The sequence below is a fragment of the Brienomyrus brachyistius genome, chromosome 1, assembly GCF_023856365.1.
Source record: "Brienomyrus brachyistius isolate T26 chromosome 1, BBRACH_0.4, whole genome shotgun sequence".
In the NCBI taxonomy this organism is placed as follows: Eukaryota; Metazoa; Chordata; class Actinopteri; order Osteoglossiformes; family Mormyridae; genus Brienomyrus; species Brienomyrus brachyistius.
The window spans coordinates 56,568,429-56,589,957 of NC_064533.1; the positions used below are offsets into that span (position 1 = coordinate 56,568,429).

At 55.6% G+C, this 21,529-nt stretch overlaps 2 protein-coding genes across 2 annotated transcripts in view; one reads left to right on the forward strand and one right to left on the reverse strand.

Annotated features, from left to right (window-relative positions):
* Positions 1 to 21,529, reverse strand: part of LOC125747713 (uncharacterized) — a 120,460-nt gene that overhangs the window by 16,017 nt on the left and 82,914 nt on the right. The gene's annotated exons all lie outside the window — the stretch shown is intronic.
* Positions 16 to 21,529, forward strand: part of LOC125746030 (germinal-center associated nuclear protein-like) — a 38,987-nt gene continuing 17,473 nt past the window's right edge. Inside the window, exons 1-25 of the mRNA XM_049019609.1 lie at positions 16 to 346; positions 428 to 657; positions 773 to 854; positions 983 to 1,121; positions 1,501 to 1,703; positions 1,792 to 1,931; positions 2,028 to 2,225; positions 2,305 to 2,573; positions 2,655 to 2,817; positions 2,901 to 3,055; positions 3,175 to 3,398; positions 3,493 to 3,689; positions 3,781 to 3,881; positions 3,974 to 4,105; positions 4,189 to 4,302; positions 4,388 to 4,540; positions 4,623 to 4,820; positions 5,810 to 5,878; positions 5,955 to 6,089; positions 16,222 to 16,375; positions 16,586 to 16,850; positions 17,003 to 17,100; positions 17,175 to 17,565; positions 17,669 to 17,920; positions 18,004 to 18,133. Coding sequence (XP_048875566.1) covers positions 40 to 346; positions 428 to 657; positions 773 to 854; positions 983 to 1,121; positions 1,501 to 1,703; positions 1,792 to 1,931; positions 2,028 to 2,225; positions 2,305 to 2,573; positions 2,655 to 2,817; positions 2,901 to 3,055; positions 3,175 to 3,398; positions 3,493 to 3,689; positions 3,781 to 3,881; positions 3,974 to 4,105; positions 4,189 to 4,302; positions 4,388 to 4,540; positions 4,623 to 4,820; positions 5,810 to 5,878; positions 5,955 to 6,089; positions 16,222 to 16,375; positions 16,586 to 16,850; positions 17,003 to 17,100; positions 17,175 to 17,565; positions 17,669 to 17,920; positions 18,004 to 18,133 — 4,499 coding nt within the window. The 5' untranslated portion in view covers positions 16 to 39. The remainder of the gene's footprint in view (positions 347 to 427; positions 658 to 772; positions 855 to 982; positions 1,122 to 1,500; positions 1,704 to 1,791; positions 1,932 to 2,027; positions 2,226 to 2,304; positions 2,574 to 2,654; positions 2,818 to 2,900; positions 3,056 to 3,174; positions 3,399 to 3,492; positions 3,690 to 3,780; positions 3,882 to 3,973; positions 4,106 to 4,188; positions 4,303 to 4,387; positions 4,541 to 4,622; positions 4,821 to 5,809; positions 5,879 to 5,954; positions 6,090 to 16,221; positions 16,376 to 16,585; positions 16,851 to 17,002; positions 17,101 to 17,174; positions 17,566 to 17,668; positions 17,921 to 18,003; positions 18,134 to 21,529) is intronic.

A 21,529-nucleotide genomic window follows, 5' to 3' on the forward strand; every position in this document is an offset into this window, starting at 1 on the left:
GGGGAGGCAGCGGCTAAGGGTACCAAGCGGAAGGAGGAGATGGTGGAGCATTTATCAGAGGAGCCCCAAGTTGGTGCTGACTCCGCCTCCAGGCACCCTCCCAAGAGGCCCCTGGTCCGGGGCCGGGGGCCTGTCAGCAGCATCTTTCGCAGTGCCTTGACCAGCATCCTGAAGACACCGGCCCTACAGACCCGGCGAGAGCCGAAGAGGAGTGAGGAGCCACAGCCAGACTGGGGGGAGGCGGAGCACCAGGGTTCGATGGCACCGACCACCAGCCACTCACCCTCAACGCCGCCAAGGTCACAGGCCCCAACCCGGGAGGTCCTTGAGAGGGCGGAGGAGTTGGGTGAGTACTCCCAGGAAGAAGCACATTGGGTTCGAAGCCAAGTATAGTCTGAAAAACTGAACTCTGTGACACTTGCCACAGATCCCGAAACTGAGGCAGCATCAACAGTGAGACGTGCCCGCCGCCTGGACAGCACAGACAGCCTGGGGGGGATGTCACCCTCCGAAGCCATGGTGCTCCAATGCAAGAACATTCCAGCCAGTCTTAACAGCAAGGACATCCTGGGGGAACATTTCCGCCAGTTCGGACGTGTGCAGCGGATCTTCTGCAGGCCCCAGAAGAACCTGGCCATAGTGCACTTCCACGACCATGTGAGCAATGGCTTTGCACACCTTTGGGGGGGGGGGCTTGGTCGCTGTACTCATTAGGCTGTGCTCTCGTCCATGATCTCCCGGGCTTTCCTCACTGACTTTTGGTATCTTTCAGGCTTCTGCTGCCAAAGCCAAGAAGAAGGGCAAACTGCTGCGCAGGCATGAGCTCACCATCTTCTGGCAGAGGAAGAAGCAGAGTGAGTGACTATTACGGTGCTCTCTATCTGTGCATCGAGCCAAGGCCAGGGCGGGGTCTTTGTGACTCGTTGCAGCCTTTCATTCCCATGTCAGCTGTTTCGATGAACTGGTTCTGTGTGTCTCTTAGGTCCAGGAGAGAAGGGCCAAAGGCCTCCAGATGACCCTGATCCTCAGAGCCAGGCAGGAGGCTTTGAGTCAGCCCCTGTCTGCAAAGCCCTCTCCAAATCCACCTCCGGCTGGTCCTCCAGCTCATCCCTATCCAGAGGGTAATCTTGTCTTTAAATCATTCTCTTACCGTAAGAGTAAATAACTCAATTTTACAATAAGATGGCCGGGTCTTTATTAAATTAAGTTAGGGAAGAAAATCACCTTTTTGAAACCCAATGCAAGTTCTTTAAAAAAAAAAAAAAATCTGGATCACTCTGGTTTTTTATTATGTATACATTTTGTTTGTTTTTTTTTCCAAGCAGCTTGAGTTATGTTAGGTCATCTGGTAATGAAACTCTTTACCTCAGGCTCGGATTCGTGACATTAAAGTCAAACTGAGTTCTTTGGCTGCTATGCCCCCTACTGGCCAGGTGTTCAAAGGAGCCCAGGTTTTGCCAGCTTTTAGAAGCTCTTCAGCCTTTGGTCTGTCCCTCTCAGGTCACCAGCCAAGAAACCCCTGGCGACAAAGGCCCTGCAGTTTGAGAGTGAGCCGCAGATGGAGCCCAGCCCAGACGGCCTCGAATCCGAACATCTAGCCAGCAGCCTCCCCTCTCCCCTCTTCCACCTGATTGGCCAGGTAGCTGAAACCGCAGAGGAGAAGTATCGTCTGCTAGAGCAGCGGGACAAGATCCTGCGACAGGGTAGGTCCCCCTAGGGTCACGTTGCTGAGCCACCCCCCCCTCCCACCCCAAAGTGAATCGCCAGCTGACACGGTCTCCTCTGGCACAGCTCGGCCCAAGAGGACCGACCTGGATCTGTCCAAGGTGTTTGTGGGTACGTGTCCTGACATGTGTCCGGAGAAGGAGCGTTACATGAGGGAGACCCGGAACCAACTGAGCTCTTTTGAGGTCATCCCCAACACGGAGAAGGTATCACCACCCCTGCCCCTCTTTCCTAATGCTTCCCCCTCCCCGCCATGAATTGACAGACCACAGGCTGCAAATCACCCTCTGCACCCCACGCAGGTGGACCACACTGCTGCCATTAAGGAGTACAGCAGGTCCTCTGCTGACCAGGAGGAGCCCCTCCCCCATGAACTGCGGCCCCTTACTGTGCTGAACATGACCATGAACTACCTGGTTACCCAGGTCATGGACCAGGGTGAGGACAACTACCGTGACTGGTATGACTTTGTGTGGAACCGCACACGAGGTATCCGGAAGGTGAGCAACATTAGTCCGTGTCTCATTATTCCTGTGCCCTGCGGGCCTCGCCCTGATCCTTTTTCTGGGCCATCTGCAGGATATCACTCAGCAGCACCTGTGCGACCCGCTTACGGTGTCCCTTATTGAAAAGTGCGCCCGCTTCCACATCCACTGCGCACACCACCTGTGCCAGGAGCCCATGATGTCCTTTGATGCTAAGATCAACAATGAAAACCTGACCAAATGCCTGCAGAGCCTCAAGGAGATGTACCAGGACCTGGCCAGCAAGAACATCTACTGCCCTCATGAGGCAGAGTTTCGGCAGTACAGCGTGCTCCTGAAGCTCAATGATGGAGACATCCTCCGGTGGGTGGCTGGCCGGCAGTCGGTGTCCCGTGTCACCGTGGCACCTCTCCAGCTGACATTTCATTCCCTCCCTACCTGCAGGGAGGTGCAGCAATTCCGGGCGGAGCTCCGAAACTCTCCGGAGGTGAAGTTTGCCGTCCAGGCCTTTGCCGCTGTCAACAGCAACAACTTCGTGAGGTTCTTCAAGCTGGTCAAGGTGGCCTCGTATCTGGCTGGTTGCATCTTGCACCGCTACTTCGACCAGGTGGGGGAGCCGTTGCTCCGCTCCCTACATCCTCATCAGCCCCAATACCTCACTTACCTGGACCGCTCTGGTGCCCCCTACAGGTGCGCCGTGAGGCTCTGCGGGCCCTGAATGTGGCCTACAGCTCCCGTGGTTCCACCACATTCCCGGTCGAAGACCTGGTCCGGATGCTCATGTTCCAGAATGCCGGCGAGGCTTCGGACCTCGCGCTGCAGTATGGGCTCGCGGTCGATGCAGGGTAAGGCTGGGCTGTGCTTCGTTGTCCCTTTTGTGTTGGGGGCAGGGTGGCTTATCTCTGATGGGGGTGCTAATCTATGATGGGTGGTATATTTTATTGAAGCTCTGCCCTCCCCCTAGCATGGTGGAGCTAAGCCGGACAGCGTACCAGGAGCCTGAGATCCAGCCACGTCCAAAGCGCTCTGTGGCCATCGCAAGGAAGCGGGAGGTGCTGGTGGGCCAAGTGGTCAACGGCGCGCCACTGCCCAACCCACCCCAACACACACCCGTCAACAGCTTTGACAGCCGCAACAAGTACCGTGGGGATGGGCAGCCAGCGGAGGCAGGCAGTGTGCCCAGGGCTGGTGCGTCTGCACTCCACCTTCCGCTAACTGTTACGCTTCGTCCACCTTCTGGCCTCTGATTGTAATTTTGTCATTTTTCCTGCCCACGCTGTAGCAGCCTCCCCTCAGAGGCCCCCCATTGAGCTGGATGCGCGGGCCCTCCAGCACCGATCCAAGATGCCGAGCGACCCAGCGGAGTCAGCTGGCCTCCCTGGTAGAGAGGAGAGTGGAGCACTTGGGGCATCTCCGTCGGAGGCACCACCAGTCGCCCCACCTACGCCTCCCCCACCGGAGCCCGTTTACACAGAGCAGGTGATAGATTGCTCATTGCTGCGTGTCAACCCAGTAGCAGTGTGTTGGTATTGCCATAGTAATGACAAATAACCCCCCCCCCCCCTTGCAGGACATCGCCACGGAGGTAGAGGCCATGCTGGAGGAGGTAGTGCAGGCCGAGGTGGCTGACGTGGCTGCCACCGAAGCCGAGTACATCTCTGCTGCACTCAGGTAGGAGCGTGAGCCAGATAGGGAGCAGTGGCCTCTAGAGGGTTGTCACACTCAACCAACACCAGTTTGGTGATGTGGATGGGTTGTTGCAGCATGTGCAACGGCCAGGTGGAGGCAGTGCTGAGTGAGGTGGTGGAGCAGATGCTGCGGGAGGTTTCTGCTGCCGAGATCCAGGCAGAGAGGGAGCATATCGCTGAGGAGAAGCGCAGGATGGAGGAAGCCAGGTAGGCCTCACCTGTCTGGGCTGGGGAGGAGGGGTGGGTGCATTTTGAGGGGATGTGCCATCTGATGGGCCTGTCTCTGTCAGGAGAAAGCAGGAACACGAGGAGCTCCTGGCCCGGCTCAGCAAGACACTGTGTGCCGAGATCACACAGGAGGTGCTGCGCGACTGCATCGTGGAGACTGCCTCAACAGAGATCAGGTACTGGTGAGCCAAGGGGGATCAGAGGTCATAGAGAGTGTTCAGATAACTGTATATAGGCTGAACGCATGCCCCTTCGTGCCAGGCGTGCCCAAGAAGAGCAGGCAGAATGTGTGGCTCGCAGCTCACAAGACGTGTGTGAGGTACTGCTGGAGGAGACGCTGTGTGGTGAGCTCACCCTGCTGGCCCAAGACGTCCTGGAAGCAGAGCTTCTGAGTATACGCAGGTTCATCAAAAGGTAAGGGGCAGTGGTAAGGGGACCAGATATTTTGCCCACATGCTCGCCGACAACCGGGCTTCACCCTGTGCATGTGTTGCAGGTGGCGTGATGTGGTGGCCGTGCGCAGGCAGCTGAAGCGACAGATGCGTGATTTTCCTGCTGCCCCTGGCTGTGTGGACCCCCGCTTCAGGCTGCAGGCCTTGGCCCCCAGTGCCCCCCCCTCACCCTGCCTGGACAGGCTGGCCCGGGGCGTGGTCAACCTGGGGCACGCTGGGGACCTCTCTGTTTCCTGCACCAGGTACATCTCTCTCACAGCATAATAATGCTGACCTAATATTCATAATAGAGGTGCACCGATCCCACTTTTTCAGTGCCAATATAATCCTGATACCTGAACATAAGGTATTGGCTGATTATGAGTATGATCCAGTACCAAAGCTCTTTTTTTTTTTTTTCCAAGCTAGTAAATACAAATGGAAAAGAAGTTTTAATTAGCCCACAAGAAACATACATAAGATACTGTTCCACCTCTTTTGTGCATCTTGTATTGAGCATTTTTGAGACATTTTGCAGTTGTTTGAATATCTTCACAAGTACACCCAAGTGGCATGCGTCACTTTTCACTGTGATAGCAGCACCTCGTGTATCAAGCTATAGCGAGTGCGCAAAACAGCCCAAGCTGGCTTCCAAATCCATCGCTTTTTTTCATATTACTTGCATTGCCTTAATTGAGTGCACTATTAGTGGGATTTTCCACTGAATGTTACTTTGTTTTTACAAAGATCGCAAATCGCTGTGCTACTGGTTGTTTCAAGCATAAAATTCTTCCAGGTTTTAGACATGTTAGTTTGCTTCGCAAGCATGCAAGTTGCATTTGCTACCATCACCTGATCCTTCCACTACAAAGGACATGCACATGACGTCATAGCAGGGGAAGTCACTGCACTCACACACACTGAGTGTCAAAAAACCGAGGAAGCGTTAACGTTCAGCTTGAATGCCACAAAAAATAAAAAAGGGGGGAAAGCTGTTGTGCGATTTGATTGTACCACTCAGTATAAGAAGAAATAGACTGGCAATAACTAAATAATTATTGAACATGGATCGGTCACATGTGGCCGATGTCCGATCCGTCTGATTAGGTATCTTGAATATTGGATCGGGGCACCTCTGCTGAATTAGACAGTACTTCCCAAAATGACTTCCGTCCTGTCCGTTTATTTTGCTGGCCATTGATTTGCTGTAGTGTTAAGTGTACCGATGCTGACACTCTGCTGCCTTCTGCAGGTTGGCGAAGATGCGAAGGGAAACCGAGCATCAGATGAAGGTTCACTTGTTCTACCAGCAGCTCCTGAGGTATGGTGCTACTGTAGAGTAGCTGTTAGCCATCCATCACTCTCCATGTGCTCATCTACATCTCCATCCACTTCAGCGAATCTGTGTGGGGGCCACTGGACCTGCTCAGTCTGGTGGCAGCAAGCGTCTCGAACCCATCTGACACAATCTTCTGGAAGGCAGCCCTCTTGTTGCCAAGTGATCATGAAAGAGATGCCAGTGTTGCTAACCAGTAAGTGGGGGAACTGGGTGTCGTTCGGGGAGGGATTGGGTGTTAGTTGGGTTTAGAGGTCCTGGAGCTTACATTTGTGCCCCCCTCCCATCTCTGATGCAGGATTTTGACAGAATGGCTGGAGTCCAAATTCGGTAACTCGGAGAAGCAAGAACACAGGGAGATGGTCCCCAACGGACACATGCAAACCTTGAGCATCAGCAGCGGCCTGCGGAGCGTGGGGGAGCGCATGCACACAGTGCACGTGTGTGTGAAGGTGTGGCAGATAGGGGGGAACTTGCCGATGAATATCGACAGGCTTCATGCCCCTGTGTTGCATGTTCTGTCATTAATGTTAGTCTAGCATAGCTTAACATAGCCTAGCATAGTCTGGCACTATGTGATATTAGCAGGTCCTGTGGTAACACAGATGTTTGCGAAGGGTGCAAGTGCAGGAAGTGAGGCCATGTTTCTCACTGTGGGTCAGGTGGCCCGCGGGCCCCTCAGCGAGGAAGGCCAGTTGGCATTGGAGAAGCGGAAGGGGCTGATGGGCATGGGCGCCCTGCTGATGCTGCTGCCCTCGGCAGTCAGTCCCGGGGCTGATGAGGAAGACGGGGACATCTTCCTGTTATCCGCCCTGCTGCAACTCCGGCAGATCCAGCAGGCTAATGCCTGGCCACAGGCCCTTCCTCTGGTGGTGGTGGTCCCAGGGCAGGCTGGGCACAGGGCCAGCGATGAACGGCTAGAGGAAGGTGTGACACTAACCGTGTCTATGACAACAGGTGTCGCGTGGGATTCGCTTACTTTACTTATAGCATTTCTCTTGAGGCTATGTTTACGTATGCAGAGCTAATACAGTTGGTTTGTTCCTCCTGTCTGACCATCGGTTTCCTTTCCCTGTAAGACCTGATGCTTCAGACACTCATTGAGGAAGGTTTGATTTCAGAGTACATGTTCGTCCATATCCCCGAGACCACGAACGAACCCCAAGGATCCGAGCAGGTGAGTGTGCATGTTGTCGCTGGCCTCGGTAAGATTGAACCATCCCATTGACCATCACCCCCGTCTCCCCGCAGATCCGCCATGCCGTCAGGTGGCTCGCTGCCCGCTCCACGGCACCAGCCCGGCTCGTCTCGCAGACGTTGGTGCAGGTTGTGGAGGCCGGGCTCTGCCGCGAGTTTGCTGGTAGGCTTCACCGTGATCGGAGGGACCGTGACATGGCGGGACTGCCCTTCCAGGGCCCTGCACCCGTCATCGGCCTCTACAACACTGTCCTGGCTTTCTTGGCTGGCCTTGTGTCGTCCCCGAGTCTGGCTGGCCTCTCCTGGCCCGTGGCAGAGTTCTTGGTGCCAGGGGGTGGTGACTGCCTACCACATCTGCTCTGGAACTCGGCTGAGCACCTGGAGTGGCTCCAGGGGGCAGTCCTGAGCCTGCGGCTGCCCGACTGGCCGCTGCCAGCTGTGGGGGGTATGTCCATGCCTCAGATTCGGAATTCGGACTTCTTGCTAAGTGGCTGCTTCTTAGTCTGTTTCCTTAAATTTCTGCTGCTGCCACCGCTCCCCCCACCCAGCTCCTTGGAGCCAGCTGGTTGCCTCCATCTTCCAGTACGTATCTCAAATCCCATGGTCCCGCCACAGCCAGCCACTCCTTATGTCCCAGTTGGAGAACCTTTTGGAGAGGCTGCGTCAGGACTGTGTGGGCCGAGGTGGGGGGCCGGACAAGGAGCCCACTTTCTGGGAGGTGCCCTGGGACGAAATTGTCATGCTCTGTGTAGAGCACCAACTCCGGGACTGGAACCCTCCTGGGTGCCCCGTGAGTGAAGGTGAGGAGGGTGGGGTGGGTCTGACGTTTGGGGGGGCCTACTGGGGATGCCATGCAGGTGTGAACCTATCCCACCATCTTCAGATGTCATCAGTGACGACGGAGAAATCTCGGTGTATTTCCTGAGCGATGGGCTGCAGGGCTTCATACCGCCGTCCTGCTGGGTGGATGCCGTAAAGCAGACGCACAGGGACAAGCAGCAGGGGAAGGCAGGGTAAGAGCCAGCCAGCCATGTAAATCTAACACATTCCAGATAGACTGTTAACAGTGACCTGCAGATTTAATGAATATTATTTACTATTAAATGGAAGAAGAGGGAAAGCCATCAGCTTCCAGTCTTGCTCATATCCCCAAGAGTGGTGTACAATACTGGCTTCTTATCCAAAGTCTCTGCCATTGCAGGTGTCACCAGAGCATGTGGCCTCATCCTCGACTGGCCAGGCCACGTCTTCAACAGAAGCTGTTTCACAGCATGGTTGAGGACCCTGAGTCCGGATCCGGTGTTGCCCCTGTTTTGGATGCTGCCTCCAGCCCCCAGGACCTCCTGGCTCGCATTGAGGAGGAGAAAGAACAGAGCCGCAGGTCTGACAGAGAACAGACATGCTACACACGTGTACTCTCTCATGTGAGTTGTGGCATAAACATTGAGCCATTTCCTGTTTGACTTGGATCTGCAGGTTCGAGGACCAGCTGCGTACCTGGCTTGACGTCGAGTCCCTGGGCCCTTCCTCTTCCTCCTCACCACTTTTCTTGCCTTCTTCGTTACTGTCTGTACCGGAGATCGTAGTGCCCTCCCCAAAGATGGCTGCCCCACCTGCACTTGCCCTGGTATTGACCCTGTGCCTACACAGGTGCTCACATTTTAAGACCCCAAGTACCCTGTGCTCATCAGTTGAGACTGTTTCTGTGCCCATTTTTGTAGCAGAAGGAGCGCAGTGTCCGCAGTGACCAGGCCAGGGGAGCTGCCAGTTTGTATATTTCCGCAGATGTGACACAGGCGCGGATATAATCTCCCAGGCCGAAGGACGCCGAAATCTACCGCGCTGTAAGAACTCTGTTTCGACTTTTGAAGGCCGTATTTTTGGGCTTTTTACACAATGAATCCGTCTGGGCTTTTCGGCAGAACACAAGGCGGAGCGTTTCAGTCTCCGCGCGCCCCGACCTCGGGGCTCTTTTCCTTCGGCCAGCAGAACGCCCCTTTCGTGCAGCCGCCTGCCCTCGGCCAGGGCACCGGCCAGACCTCGCTCTTCAGTACATCGTCTGCCTTCGGCCAGACCGGATCCCTTTTCGGGCAGCCTGGCGGGACGGCATCTGGACAGGCCCCGACCTTCGGCATGCCCGGTTCTGGGAGTCAGACCCCGTCGTTTGTACAGAGCGACACCAGGTTCGGCCCGCCGCCCTCCTTCGGGCAGCCGGCCGGGGTCGGTCAGAGCTCTGTCTTTAACCAGAACTCGGCTTTTCCCCAGACCTCTGCCTTCGGACAGACCGGCGGATTTGCTCAGCACACACCCGGCTTCGGCGGCTCTAACGCTATCTCCGCCTCCTCTGTTCCCCCCTCCTCGGGGTCTAGTCAACCACTGAGATTCGGACAGTTGTCCACAGGGTCTTCTTCGGTATTCTCCCCTGGAAGCGTTCAGGGCCGCGGATTTAGCACCTCAGAGTTCAGCTTCAAGCCGTCAGACGCAGCTGTGTTCAAACCTATTTATAGCGCCAGTCCTGAACCGGCTGTGTCCCAGGCTGTGTCCGAGTCTTTTGGTTCCAGCCCATCCAGCACCACCGCTACCAGTATGGACAGCAGTGGGCCTGCTCCTGCTGCCTCTGAGTTCCTTTCTGGAGCATTAGGTTTTAGCTTCTCACAGCCCATCGCAGTGTCCAGCAGCATCCTCCCCACCAAAGATGCACATCCCAGCACCACCCAGGAGTTCAGCTTCTCGAAACCAGCAGCACCCTCCGTTGGTGCTGGCAGTGGCCTGGGTGGGGGGACCTCCCAGGCCGCCTCTGTCTCCAGGTACTCTGCCTCTAGCCTCCATGAGCCCCGGCCACTGTTTGGTGCTGTCAGCTTTGGTCCGCTAAAACCCAAGACTGACGCTGGGGTTGTGTCTGGTGAGGTCCGTGGGGGGGGGCGGTGAGGGGGAGAATGCAGGGGAGGCAGCGGCTAAGGGTACCAAGCGGAAGGAGGAGATGGTGGAGCATTTATCAGAGGAGCCCCAAGTTGGTGCTGACTCCGCCCCCAGGCACCCTCCCAAGAGGCCCCTGGTCCGGGGCCGGGGGCCTGTCAGCAGCATCTTTCGCAGTGCCTTGACCAGCATCCTGAAGACACCGGCCCTACAGACCCGGCGAGAGCCGAAGAGGAGTGAGGAGCCACAGCCAGACTGGGGGGAGGCGGAGCACCAGGGTTCGATGGCACCGACCACCAGCCACTCACCCTCAACGCCGCCAAGGTCACAGGCCCCAACCCGGGAGGTCCTTGAGAGGGCGGAGGAGTTGGGTGAGTACTCCCAGGAAGAAGCACATTGGGTTCGAAGCCAAGTATAGTCTGAAAAACTGAACTCTGTGACACTTGCCACAGATCCCGAAACTGAGGCAGCATCAACAGTGAGACGTGCCCGCCGCCTGGACAGCACAGACAGCCTGGGGGGGATGTCACCCTCCGAAGCCATGGTGCTCCAATGCAAGAACATTCCAGCCAGTCTTAACAGCAAGGACATCCTGGGGGAACATTTCCGCCAGTTCGGACGTGTGCAGCGGATCTTCTGCAGGCCCCAGAAGAACCTGGCCATAGTGCACTTCCACGACCATGTGAGCAATGGCTTTGCACACCTTTGGGGGGGGGGCTTGGTCGCTGTACTCATTAGGCTGTGCTCTCGTCCATGATCTCCCGGGCTTTCCTCACTGACTTTTGGTATCTTTCAGGCTTCTGCTGCCAAAGCCAAGAAGAAGGGCAAACTGCTGCGCAGGCATGAGCTCACCATCTTCTGGCAGAGGAAGAAGCAGAGTGAGTGACTATTACGGTGCTCTCTATCTGTGCATCGAGCCAAGGCCAGGGCGGGGTCTTTGTGACTCGTTGCAGCCTTTCATTCCCATGTCAGCTGTTTCGATGAACTGGTTCTGTGTGTCTCTTAGGTCCAGGAGAGAAGGGCCAAAGGCCTCCAGATGACCCTGATCCTCAGAGCCAGGCAGGAGGCTTTGAGTCAGCCCCTGTCTGCAAAGCCCTCTCCAAATCCACCTCCGGCTGGTCCTCCAGCTCATCCCTATCCAGAGGGTAATCTTGTCTTTAAATCATTCTCTTACCGTAAGAGTAAATAACTCAATTTTACAATAAGATGGCCGGGTCTTTATTAAATTAAGTTAGGGAAGAAAATCACCTTTTTGAAACCCAATGCAAGTTCTTTAAAAAAAAAAAAAAATCTGGATCACTCTGGTTTTTTATTATGTATACATTTTGTTTGTTTTTTTTTCCAAGCAGCTTGAGTTATGTTAGGTCATCTGGTAATGAAACTCTTTACCTCAGGCTCGGATTCGTGACATTAAAGTCAAACTGAGTTCTTTGGCTGCTATGCCCCCTACTGGCCAGGTGTTCAAAGGAGCCCAGGTTTTGCCAGCTTTTAGAAGCTCTTCAGCCTTTGGTCTGTCCCTCTCAGGTCACCAGCCAAGAAACCCCTGGCGACAAAGGCCCTGCAGTTTGAGAGTGAGCCGCAGATGGAGCCCAGCCCAGACGGCCTCGAATCCGAACATCTAGCCAGCAGCCTCCCCTCTCCCCTCTTCCACCTGATTGGCCAGGTAGCTGAAACCGCAGAGGAGAAGTATCGTCTGCTAGAGCAGCGGGACAAGATCCTGCGACAGGGTAGGTCCCCCTAGGGTCACGTTGCTGAGCCACCCCCCCCTCCCACCCCAAAGTGAATCGCCAGCTGACACGGTCTCCTCTGGCACAGCTCGGCCCAAGAGGACCGACCTGGATCTGTCCAAGGTGTTTGTGGGTACGTGTCCTGACATGTGTCCGGAGAAGGAGCGTTACATGAGGGAGACCCGGAACCAACTGAGCTCTTTTGAGGTCATCCCCAACACGGAGAAGGTATCACCACCCCTGCCCCTCTTTCCTAATGCTTCCCCCTCCCCGCCATGAATTGACAGACCACAGGCTGCAAATCACCCTCTGCACCCCACGCAGGTGGACCACACTGCTGCCATTAAGGAGTACAGCAGGTCCTCTGCTGACCAGGAGGAGCCCCTCCCCCATGAACTGCGGCCCCTTACTGTGCTGAACATGACCATGAACTACCTGGTTACCCAGGTCATGGACCAGGGTGAGGACAACTACCGTGACTGGTATGACTTTGTGTGGAACCGCACACGAGGTATCCGGAAGGTGAGCAACATTAGTCCGTGTCTCATTATTCCTGTGCCCTGCGGGCCTCGCCCTGATCCTTTTTCTGGGCCATCTGCAGGATATCACTCAGCAGCACCTGTGCGACCCGCTTACGGTGTCCCTTATTGAAAAGTGCGCCCGCTTCCACATCCACTGCGCACACCACCTGTGCCAGGAGCCCATGATGTCCTTTGATGCTAAGATCAACAATGAAAACCTGACCAAATGCCTGCAGAGCCTCAAGGAGATGTACCAGGACCTGGCCAGCAAGAACATCTACTGCCCTCATGAGGCAGAGTTTCGGCAGTACAGCGTGCTCCTGAAGCTCAATGATGGAGACATCCTCCGGTGGGTGGCTGGCCGGCAGTCGGTGTCCCGTGTCACCGTGGCACCTCTCCAGCTGACATTTCATTCCCTCCCTACCTGCAGGGAGGTGCAGCAATTCCGGGCGGAGCTCCGAAACTCTCCGGAGGTGAAGTTTGCCGTCCAGGCCTTTGCCGCTGTCAACAGCAACAACTTCATGAGGTTCTTCAAGCTGGTCAAGGTGGCCTCGTATCTGGCTGGTTGCATCTTGCACCGCTACTTCGACCAGGTGGGGGAGCCGTTGCTCCGCTCCCTACATCCTCATCAGCCCCAATACCTCACTTACCTGGACCGCTCTGGTGCCCCCTACAGGTGCGCCGTGAGGCTCTGCGGGCCCTGAATGTGGCCTACAGCTCCCGTGGTTCCACCACATTCCCGGTCGAAGACCTGGTCCGGATGCTCATGTTCCAGAATGCCGGCGAGGCTTCGGACCTCGCGCTGCAGTATGGGCTCGCGGTCGATGCAGGGTAAGGCTGGGCTGTGCTTCGTTGTCCCTTTTGTGTTGGGGGCAGGGTGGCTTATCTCTGATGGGGGTGCTAATCTATGATGGGTGGTATATTTTATTGAAGCTCTGCCCTCCCCCTAGCATGGTGGAGCTAAGCCGGACAGCGTACCAGGAGCCTGAGATCCAGCCCAGTCCAAAGCGCTCTGTGGCCATCGCAAGGAAGCGGGAGGTGCTGGTGGGCCAAGTGGTCAACGGCGCGCCACTGCCCAACCCACCCCAACACACACCCGTCAACAGCTTTGACAGCCGCAACAAGTACCGTGGGGATGGGCAGCCAGCGGAGGCAGGCAGTGTGCCCAGGGCTGGTGCGTCTGCACTCCACCTTCCGCTAACTGTTACGCTTCGTCCACCTTCTGGCCTCTGATTGTAATTTTGTCATTTTTCCTGCCCACGCTGTAGCAGCCTCCCCTCAGAGGCCCCCCATTGAGCTGGATGCGCGGGCCCTCCAGCACCGATCCAAGATGCCGAGCGACCCAGCGGAGTCAGCTGGCCTCCCTGGTAGAGAGGAGAGTGGAGCACTTGGGGCATCTCCGTCGGAGGCACCACCAGTCGCCCCACCTACGCCTCCCCCACCGGAGCCCGTTTACACAGAGCAGGTGATAGATTGCTCATTGCTGCGTGTCAACCCAGTAGCAGTGTGTTGGTATTGCCATAGTAATGACAAATAACCCCCCCCCCCCTTGCAGGACATCGCCACGGAGGTAGAGGCCATGCTGGAGGAGGTAGTGCAGGCCGAGGTGGCTGACGTGGCTGCCACCGAAGCCGAGTACATCTCTGCTGCACTCAGGTAGGAGCGTGAGCCAGATAGGGAGCAGTGGCCTCTAGAGGGTTGTCACACTCAACCAACACCAGTTTGGTGATGTGGATGGGTTGTTGCAGCATGTGCAACGGCCAGGTGGAGGCAGTGCTGAGTGAGGTGGTGGAGCAGATGCTGCGGGAGGTTTCTGCTGCCGAGATTCAGGCAGAGAGGGAGCATATCGCTGAGGAGAAGCGCAGGATGGAGGAAGCCAGGTAGGCCTCACCTGTCTGGGCTGGGGAGGAGGGGTGGGTGCATTTTGAGGGGATGTGCCATCTGATGGGCCTGTCTCTGTCAGGAGAAAGCAGGAACACGAGGAGCTCCTGGCCCGGCTCAGCAAGACACTGTGTGCCGAGATCACACAGGAGGTGCTGCGCGACTGCATCGTGGAGACTGCCTCAACAGAGATCAGGTACTGGTGAGCCAAGGGGGATCAGAGGTCATAGAGAGTGTTCAGATAACTGTATATAGGCTGAACGCATGCCCCTTCGTGCCAGGCGTGCCCAAGAAGAGCAGGCAGAATGTGTGGCTCGCAGCTCACAAGACGTGTGTGAGGTACTGCTGGAGGAGACACTGTGTGGTGAGCTCACCCTGCTGGCCCAAGACGTCCTGGAAGCAGAGCTTCTGAGTATACGCAGGTTCATCAAAAGGTAAGGGGCAGTGGTAAGGGGACCAGATATTTTGCCCACATGCTCGCCGACAACCGGGCTTCACCCTGTGCATGTGTTGCAGGTGGCGTGATGTGGTGGCCGTGCGCAGGCAGCTGAAGCGACAGATGCGTGATTTTCCTGCTGCCCCTGGCTGTGTGGACCCCCGCTTCAGGCTGCAGGCCTTGGCCCCCAGTGCCCCCCCCTCACCCTGCCTGGACAGGCTGGCCCGGGGCGTGGTCAACCTGGGGCACGCTGGGGACCTCTCTGTTTCCTGCACCAGGTACATCTCTCTCACAGCATAATAATGCTGACCTAATATTCATAATAGAGGTGCACCGATCCCACTTTTTCAGTGCCAATATAATCCTGATACCTGAACATAAGGTATTGGCTGATTATGAGTATGATCCAGTACCAAAGCTCTTTTTTTTTTTTTTTCCAAGCTAGTAAATACAAATGGAAAAGAAGTTTTAATTAGCCCACAAGAAACATACATAAGATACTGTTCCACCTCTTTTGTGCATCTTGTATTGAGCATTTTTGAGACATTTTGCAGTTGTTTGAATATCTTCACAAGTACACCCAAGTGGCATGCGTCACTTTTCACTGTGATAGCAGCACCTCGTGTATCAAGCTATAGCGAGTGCGCAAAACAGCCCAAGCTGGCTTCCAAATCCATCGCTTTTTTTCATATTACTTGCATTGCCTTAATTGAGTGCACTATTAGTGGGATTTTCCACTGAATGTTACTTTGTTTTTACAAAGATCGCAAATCGCTGTGCTACTGGTTGTTTCAAGCATAAAATTCTTCCAGGTTTTAGACATGTTAGTTTGCTTCGCAAGCATGCAAGTTGCATTTGCTACCATCACCTGATCCTTCCACTACAAAGGACATGCACATGACGTCATAGCAGGGGAAGTCACTGCACTCACACACACTGAGTGTCAAAAAACCGAGGAAGCGTTAACGTTCAGCTTGAATGCCACAAAAAATAAAAAAGGGGGGAAAGCTGTTGTGCGATTTGATTGTACCACTCAGTATAAGAAGAAATAGACTGGCAATAACTAAATAATTATTGAACATGGATCGGTCACATGTGGCCGATGTCCGATCCGTCTGATTAGGTATCTTGAATATTGGATCGGGGCACCTCTGCTGAATTAGACAGTACTTCCCAAAATGACTTCCGTCCTGTCCGTTTATTTTGCTGGCCATTGATTTGCTGTAGTGTTAAGTGTACCGATGCTGACACTCTGCTGCCTTCTGCAGGTTGGCGAAGATGCGAAGGGAAACCGAGCATCAGATGAAGGTTCACTTGTTCTACCAGCAGCTCCTGAGGTATGGTGCTACTGTAGAGTAGCTGTTAGCCATCCATCACTCTCCATGTGCTCATCTACATCTCCATCCACTTCAGCGAATCTGTGTGGGGGCCACTGGACCTGCTCAGTCTGGTGGCAGCAAGCGTCTCGAACCCATCTGACACAATCTTCTGGAAGGCAGCCCTCTTGTTGCCAAGTGATCATGAAAGAGATGCCAGTGTTGCTAACCAGTAAGTGGGGGAACTGGGTGTCGTTCGGGGAGGGATTGGGTGTTAGTTGGGTTTAGAGGTCCTGGAGCTTACATTTGTGCCCCCCTCCCATCTCTGATGCAGGATTTTGACAGAATGGCTGGAGTCCAAATTCGGTAACTCGGAGAAGCAAGAACACAGGGAGATGGTCCCCAACGGACACATGCAAACCTTGAGCATTAGCAGCGGCCTGCGGAGCGTGGGGGAGCGCATGCACACAGTGCACGTGTGTGTGAAGGTGTGGCAGATAGGGGGGAACTTGCCGATGAATATCGACAGGCTTCATGCCCCTGTGTTGCATGTTCTGTCATTAATGTTAGTCTAGCATAGCTTAACATAGCCTAGCATAGTCTGGCACTATGTGATATTAGCAGGTCCTGTGGTAACACAGATGTTTGCGAAGGGTGCAAGTGCAGGAAGTGAGGCCATGTTTCTCACTGTGGGTCAGGTGGCCCGCGGGCCCCTCAGCGAGGAAGGCCAGTTGGCATTGGAGAAGCGGAAGGGGCTGATGGGCATGGGCGCCCTGCTGATGCTGCTGCCCTCGGCAGTCAGTCCCGGGGCTGATGAGGAAGACGGGGACATCTTCCTGTTATCCGCCCTGCTGCAACTCCGGCAGATCCAGCAGGCTAATGCCTGGCCACAGGCCCTTCCTCTGGTGGTGGTGGTCCCAGGGCAGGCTGGGCACAGGGCCAGCGATGAACGGCTAGAGGAAGGTGTGACACTAACCGTGTCTATGACAACAGGTGTCGCGTGGGATTCGCTTACTTTACTTATAGCATTTCTCTTGAGGCTATGTTTACGTATGCAGAGCTAATACAGTTGGTTTGTTCCTCCTGTCTGACCATCGGTTTCCTTTCCCTGTAAGACCTGATGCTTCAGACACTCATTGAGGAAGGTTTGATTTCAGAGTACATGTTCGTCCATATCCCCGAGACCACGAACGAACCCCAAGGATCCGAGCAGGTGAGTGTGCATGTTGTCGCTGGCCTCGGTAAGATTGAACCATCCCATTGACCATCACCCCCGTCTCCCCGCAGATCCGCCATGCCGTCAGGTGGCTCGCTGCCCGCTCCACGGCACCAGCCCGGCTCGTCTCGCAGACGTTGGTGCAGGTTGTGGAGGCCGGGCTCTGCCGCGAGTTTGCTGGTAGGCTTCACCGTGATCGGAGGGACCGTGACATGGCGGGACTGCCCTCCCAGGGCCCTGCACCCGTCATCGGCCTCTACAACACTGTCCTGGCTTTCTTGGCTGGCCTTGTGTCGTCCCCGAGTCTGGCTGGCCTCTCCTGGCCCGTGGCAGAGTTCTCGGTGCCAGGGGGTGGTGACTGCCTACCACATCTGCTCTGGAACTCGGCTGAGCACCTGGAGTGGCTCCAGGGGGCAGTCCTGAGCCTGCGGCTGCCCGACTGGCCGCTGCCAGCCGTGGGGGGTATGTCCATGCCTCAGATTCGGAATTCGGACTTCTTGCTAAGTGGCTGCTTCTTAGTCTGTTTCCTTAAATTTCTGCTGCTGCCACCGCTCCCCCCACCCAGCTCCTTGGAGCCAGCTGGTTGCCTCCATCTTCCAGTACGTATCTCAAATCCCATGGTCCCGCCACAGCCAGCCACTCCTTATGTCCCAGTTGGAGAACCTTTTGGAGAGGCTGCGTCAGGACTGTGTGGGCCGAGGTGGGGGGCCGGACAAGGAGCCCACTTTCTGGGAGGTGCCCTGGGACGAAATTGTCATGCTCTGTGTAGAGCACCAACTCCGGGACTGGAACCCTCCTGGGTGCCCCGTGAGTGAAGGTGAGGAGGGTGGGGTGGGTCTGACGTTTGGGGGGGCCTACTGGGGATGCCATGCAGGTGTGAACCTATCCCACCATCTTCAGATGTCATCAGTGACGACGGAGAAATCTCGGTGTATTTCCTGAGCGATGGGCTGCAGGGCTTCATACCGCCGTCCTGCTGGGTGGATGCCGTAAAGCAGACGCACAGGGACAAGCAGCAGGGGAAGGCAGGGTAAGAGCCAGCCAGCCATGTAAATCTAACACATTCCAGATAGACTGTTAACAGTGACCTGCAGATTTAATGAATATTATTTACTATTAAATGGAAGAAGAGGGAAAGCCATCAGCTTCCAGTCTTGCTCATATCCCCAAGAGTGGTGTACAATACTGGCTTCTTATCCAAAGTCTCTGCCATTGCAGGTGTCACCAGAGCATGTGGCCTCATCCTCGACTGGCCAGGCCACGTCTTCAACAGAAGCTGTTTCACAGCATGGTTGAGGACCCTGAGTCCGGATCCGGTGTTGCCCCTGTTTTGGATGCTGCCTCCAGCCCCCAGGACCTCCTGGCTCGCATTGAGGAGGAGAAAGAACAGAGCCGCAGGTCTGACAGAGAACAGACATGCTACACACGTGTACTCTCTCATGTGAGTTGTGGCATAAACATTGAGCCATTTCCTGTTTGACTTGGATCTGCAGGTTCGAGGACCAGCTGCGTACCTGGCTTGACGTCGAGTCCCTGGGCCCTTCCTCTTCCTCCTCACCACTTTTCTTGCCTTCTTCGTTACTGTCTGTACCGGAGATCGTAGTGCCCTCCCCAAAGATGGCTGCCCCACCTGCACTTGCCCTGGTATTGACCCTGTGCCTACACAGTTGCTCACATTTTATGACCCCAAGTACCCTGTGCTCATCAGTTGAGACTGTTTCTGTGCCCATTTTTGTAGCAGAAGGAGCGCAGTGTCCGCAGTGACCAGGCCAGGGGAGCTGCCAGTTTGTATATTTCCGCAGATGTGACACAGGCGCGGATATAATCTCCCAGGCCGAAGGACGCCGAAATCTACCGCGCTGTAAGAACTCTGTTTCGACTTTTGAAGGAGGCCATATTTTTGGGCTTTTTACACAATGAATCCGTCTGGGCTTTTCGGCAGAACACAAGGCGGAGCGTTTCAGTCTCCGCGCGCCCCGACCTCGGGGCTCTTTTCCTTCGGCCAGCAGAACGCCCCTTTCGTGCAGCCGCCTGCCCTCGGCCAGGGCACCGGCCAGACCTCGCTCTTCAGTACATCGTCTGCCTTCGGCCAGACCGGATCCCTTTTCGGGCAGCCTGGCGGGACGGCGTCTGGACAGGCCCCGACCTTCGGCATGCCCGGTTCTGGGAGTCAGACCCCGTCGTTTGTACAGAGCGACACCAGGTTCGGCCCGCCGCCCTCCTTCGGGCAGCCGGCCGGGGTCGGTCAGAGCTCTGTCTTTAACCAGAACTCGGCTTTTCCCCAGACCTCTGCCTTCGGACAGACCGGCGGATTTGCTCAGCACACACCCGGCTTCGGCGGCTCTAACGCTATCTCCGCCTCCTCTGTTCCCCCCTCCTCGGGGTCTAGTCAACCACTGAGATTCGGACAGTTGTCCACAGGGTCTTCTTCGGTATTCTCCCCTGGAAGCGTTCAGGGCCGCGGATTTAGCACCTCAGAGTTCAGCTTCAAGCCGTCAGACGCAGCTGTGTTCAAACCTATTTATAGCGCCAGTCCTGAACCGGCTGTGTCCCAGGCTGTGTCCGAGTCTTTTGGTTCCAGCCCATCCAGCACCACCGCTACCAGTATGGACAGCAGTGGGCCTGCTCCTGCTGCCTCTGAGTTCCTTTCTGGAGCATTAGGTTTTAGCTTCTCACAGCCCATCGCAGTGTCCAGCAGCATCCTCCCCACCAAAGATGCACATCCCAGCACCACCCAGGAGTTCAGCTTCTCGAAACCAGCAGCACCCTCCGTTGGTGCTGGCAGTGGCCTGGGTGGGGGGACCTCCCAGGCCGCCTCTGTCTCCAGGTACTCTGCCTCTAGCCTCCATGAGCCCCGGCCACTGTTTGGTGCTGTCAGCTTTGGTCCGCTAAAACCCAAGACTGACGCTGGGGTTGTGTCTGGTGAGGTCCGTGGGGGGGGGCGGTGAGGGGGAGAATGCAGGGGAGGCAGCGGCTAAGGGTACCAAGCGGAAGGAGGAGATGGTGGAGCATTTATCAGAGGAGCCCCAAGTTGGTGCTGACTCCGCCTCCAGGCACCCTCCCAAGAGGCCCCTGGTCCGGGGCCGGGGGCCTGTCAGCAGCATCTTTCGCAGTGCCTTGACCAGCATCCTGAAGACACCGGCCCTACAGACCCGGCGAGAGCCGAAGAGGAGTGAGGAGCCACAGCCAGACTGGGGGGAGGCGGAGCACCAGGGTTCGATGGCACCGACCACCAGCCACTCACCCTCAACGCCGCCAAGGTCACAGGCCCCAACCCGGGAGGTCCTTGAGAGGGCGGAGGAGTTGGGTGAGTACTCCCAGGAAGAAGCACATTGGGTTCGAAGCCAAGTATAGTCTGAAAAACTGAACTCTGTGACACTTGCCACAGATCCCGAAACTGAGGCAGCATCAACAGTGAGACGTGCCCGCCGCCTGGACAGCACAGACAGCCTGGGGGGGATGTCACCCTCCGAAGCCATGGTGCTCCAATGCAAGAACATTCCAGCCAGTCTTAACAGCAAGGACATCCTGGGGGAACATTTCCGCCAGTTCGGACGTGTGCAGCGGATCTTCTGCAGGCCCCAGAAGAACCTGGCCATAGTGCACTTCCACGACCATGTGAGCAATGGCTTTGCACACCTTTGGGGGGGGGGGCTTGGTCGCTGTACTCATTAGGCTGTGCTCTCGTCCATGATCTCCCGGGCTTTCCTCACTGACTTTTGGTATCTTTCAGGCTTCTGCTGCCAAAGCCAAGAAGAAGGGCAAACTGCTGCGCAGGCATGAGCTCACCATCTTCTGGCAGAGGAAGAAGCAGAGTGAGTGACTATTACGGTGCTCTCTATCTGTGCATCGAGCCAAGGCCAGGGCGGGGTCTTTGTGACTCGTTGCAGCCTTTCATTCCCATGTCAGCTGTTTCGATGAACTGGTTCTGTGTGTCTCTTAGGTCCAGGAGAGAAGGGCCAAAGGCCTCCAGATGACCCTGATCCTCAGAGCCAGGCAGGAGGCTTTGAGTCAGCCCCTGTCTGCAAAGCCCTCTCCAAATCCACCTCCGGCTGGTCCTCCAGCTCATCCCTATCCAGAGGGTAATCTTGTCTTTAAATCATTCTCTTACCGTAAGAGTAAATAACTCAATTTTACAATAAGATGGCCGGGTCTTTATTAAATTAAGTTAGGGAAGAAAATCACCTTTTTGAAACCCAATGCAAGTTCTTTAAAAAAAAAAAAAAATCTGGATCACTCTGGTTTTTTATTATGTATACATTTTGTTTGTTTTTTTTTCCAAGCAGCTTGAGTTATGTTAGGTCATCTGGTAATGAAACTCTTTACCTCAGGCTCGGATTCGTGACATTAAAGTCAAACTGAGTTCTTTGGCTGCTATGCCCCCTACTGGCCAGGTGTTCAAAGGAGCCCAGGTTTTGCCAGCTTT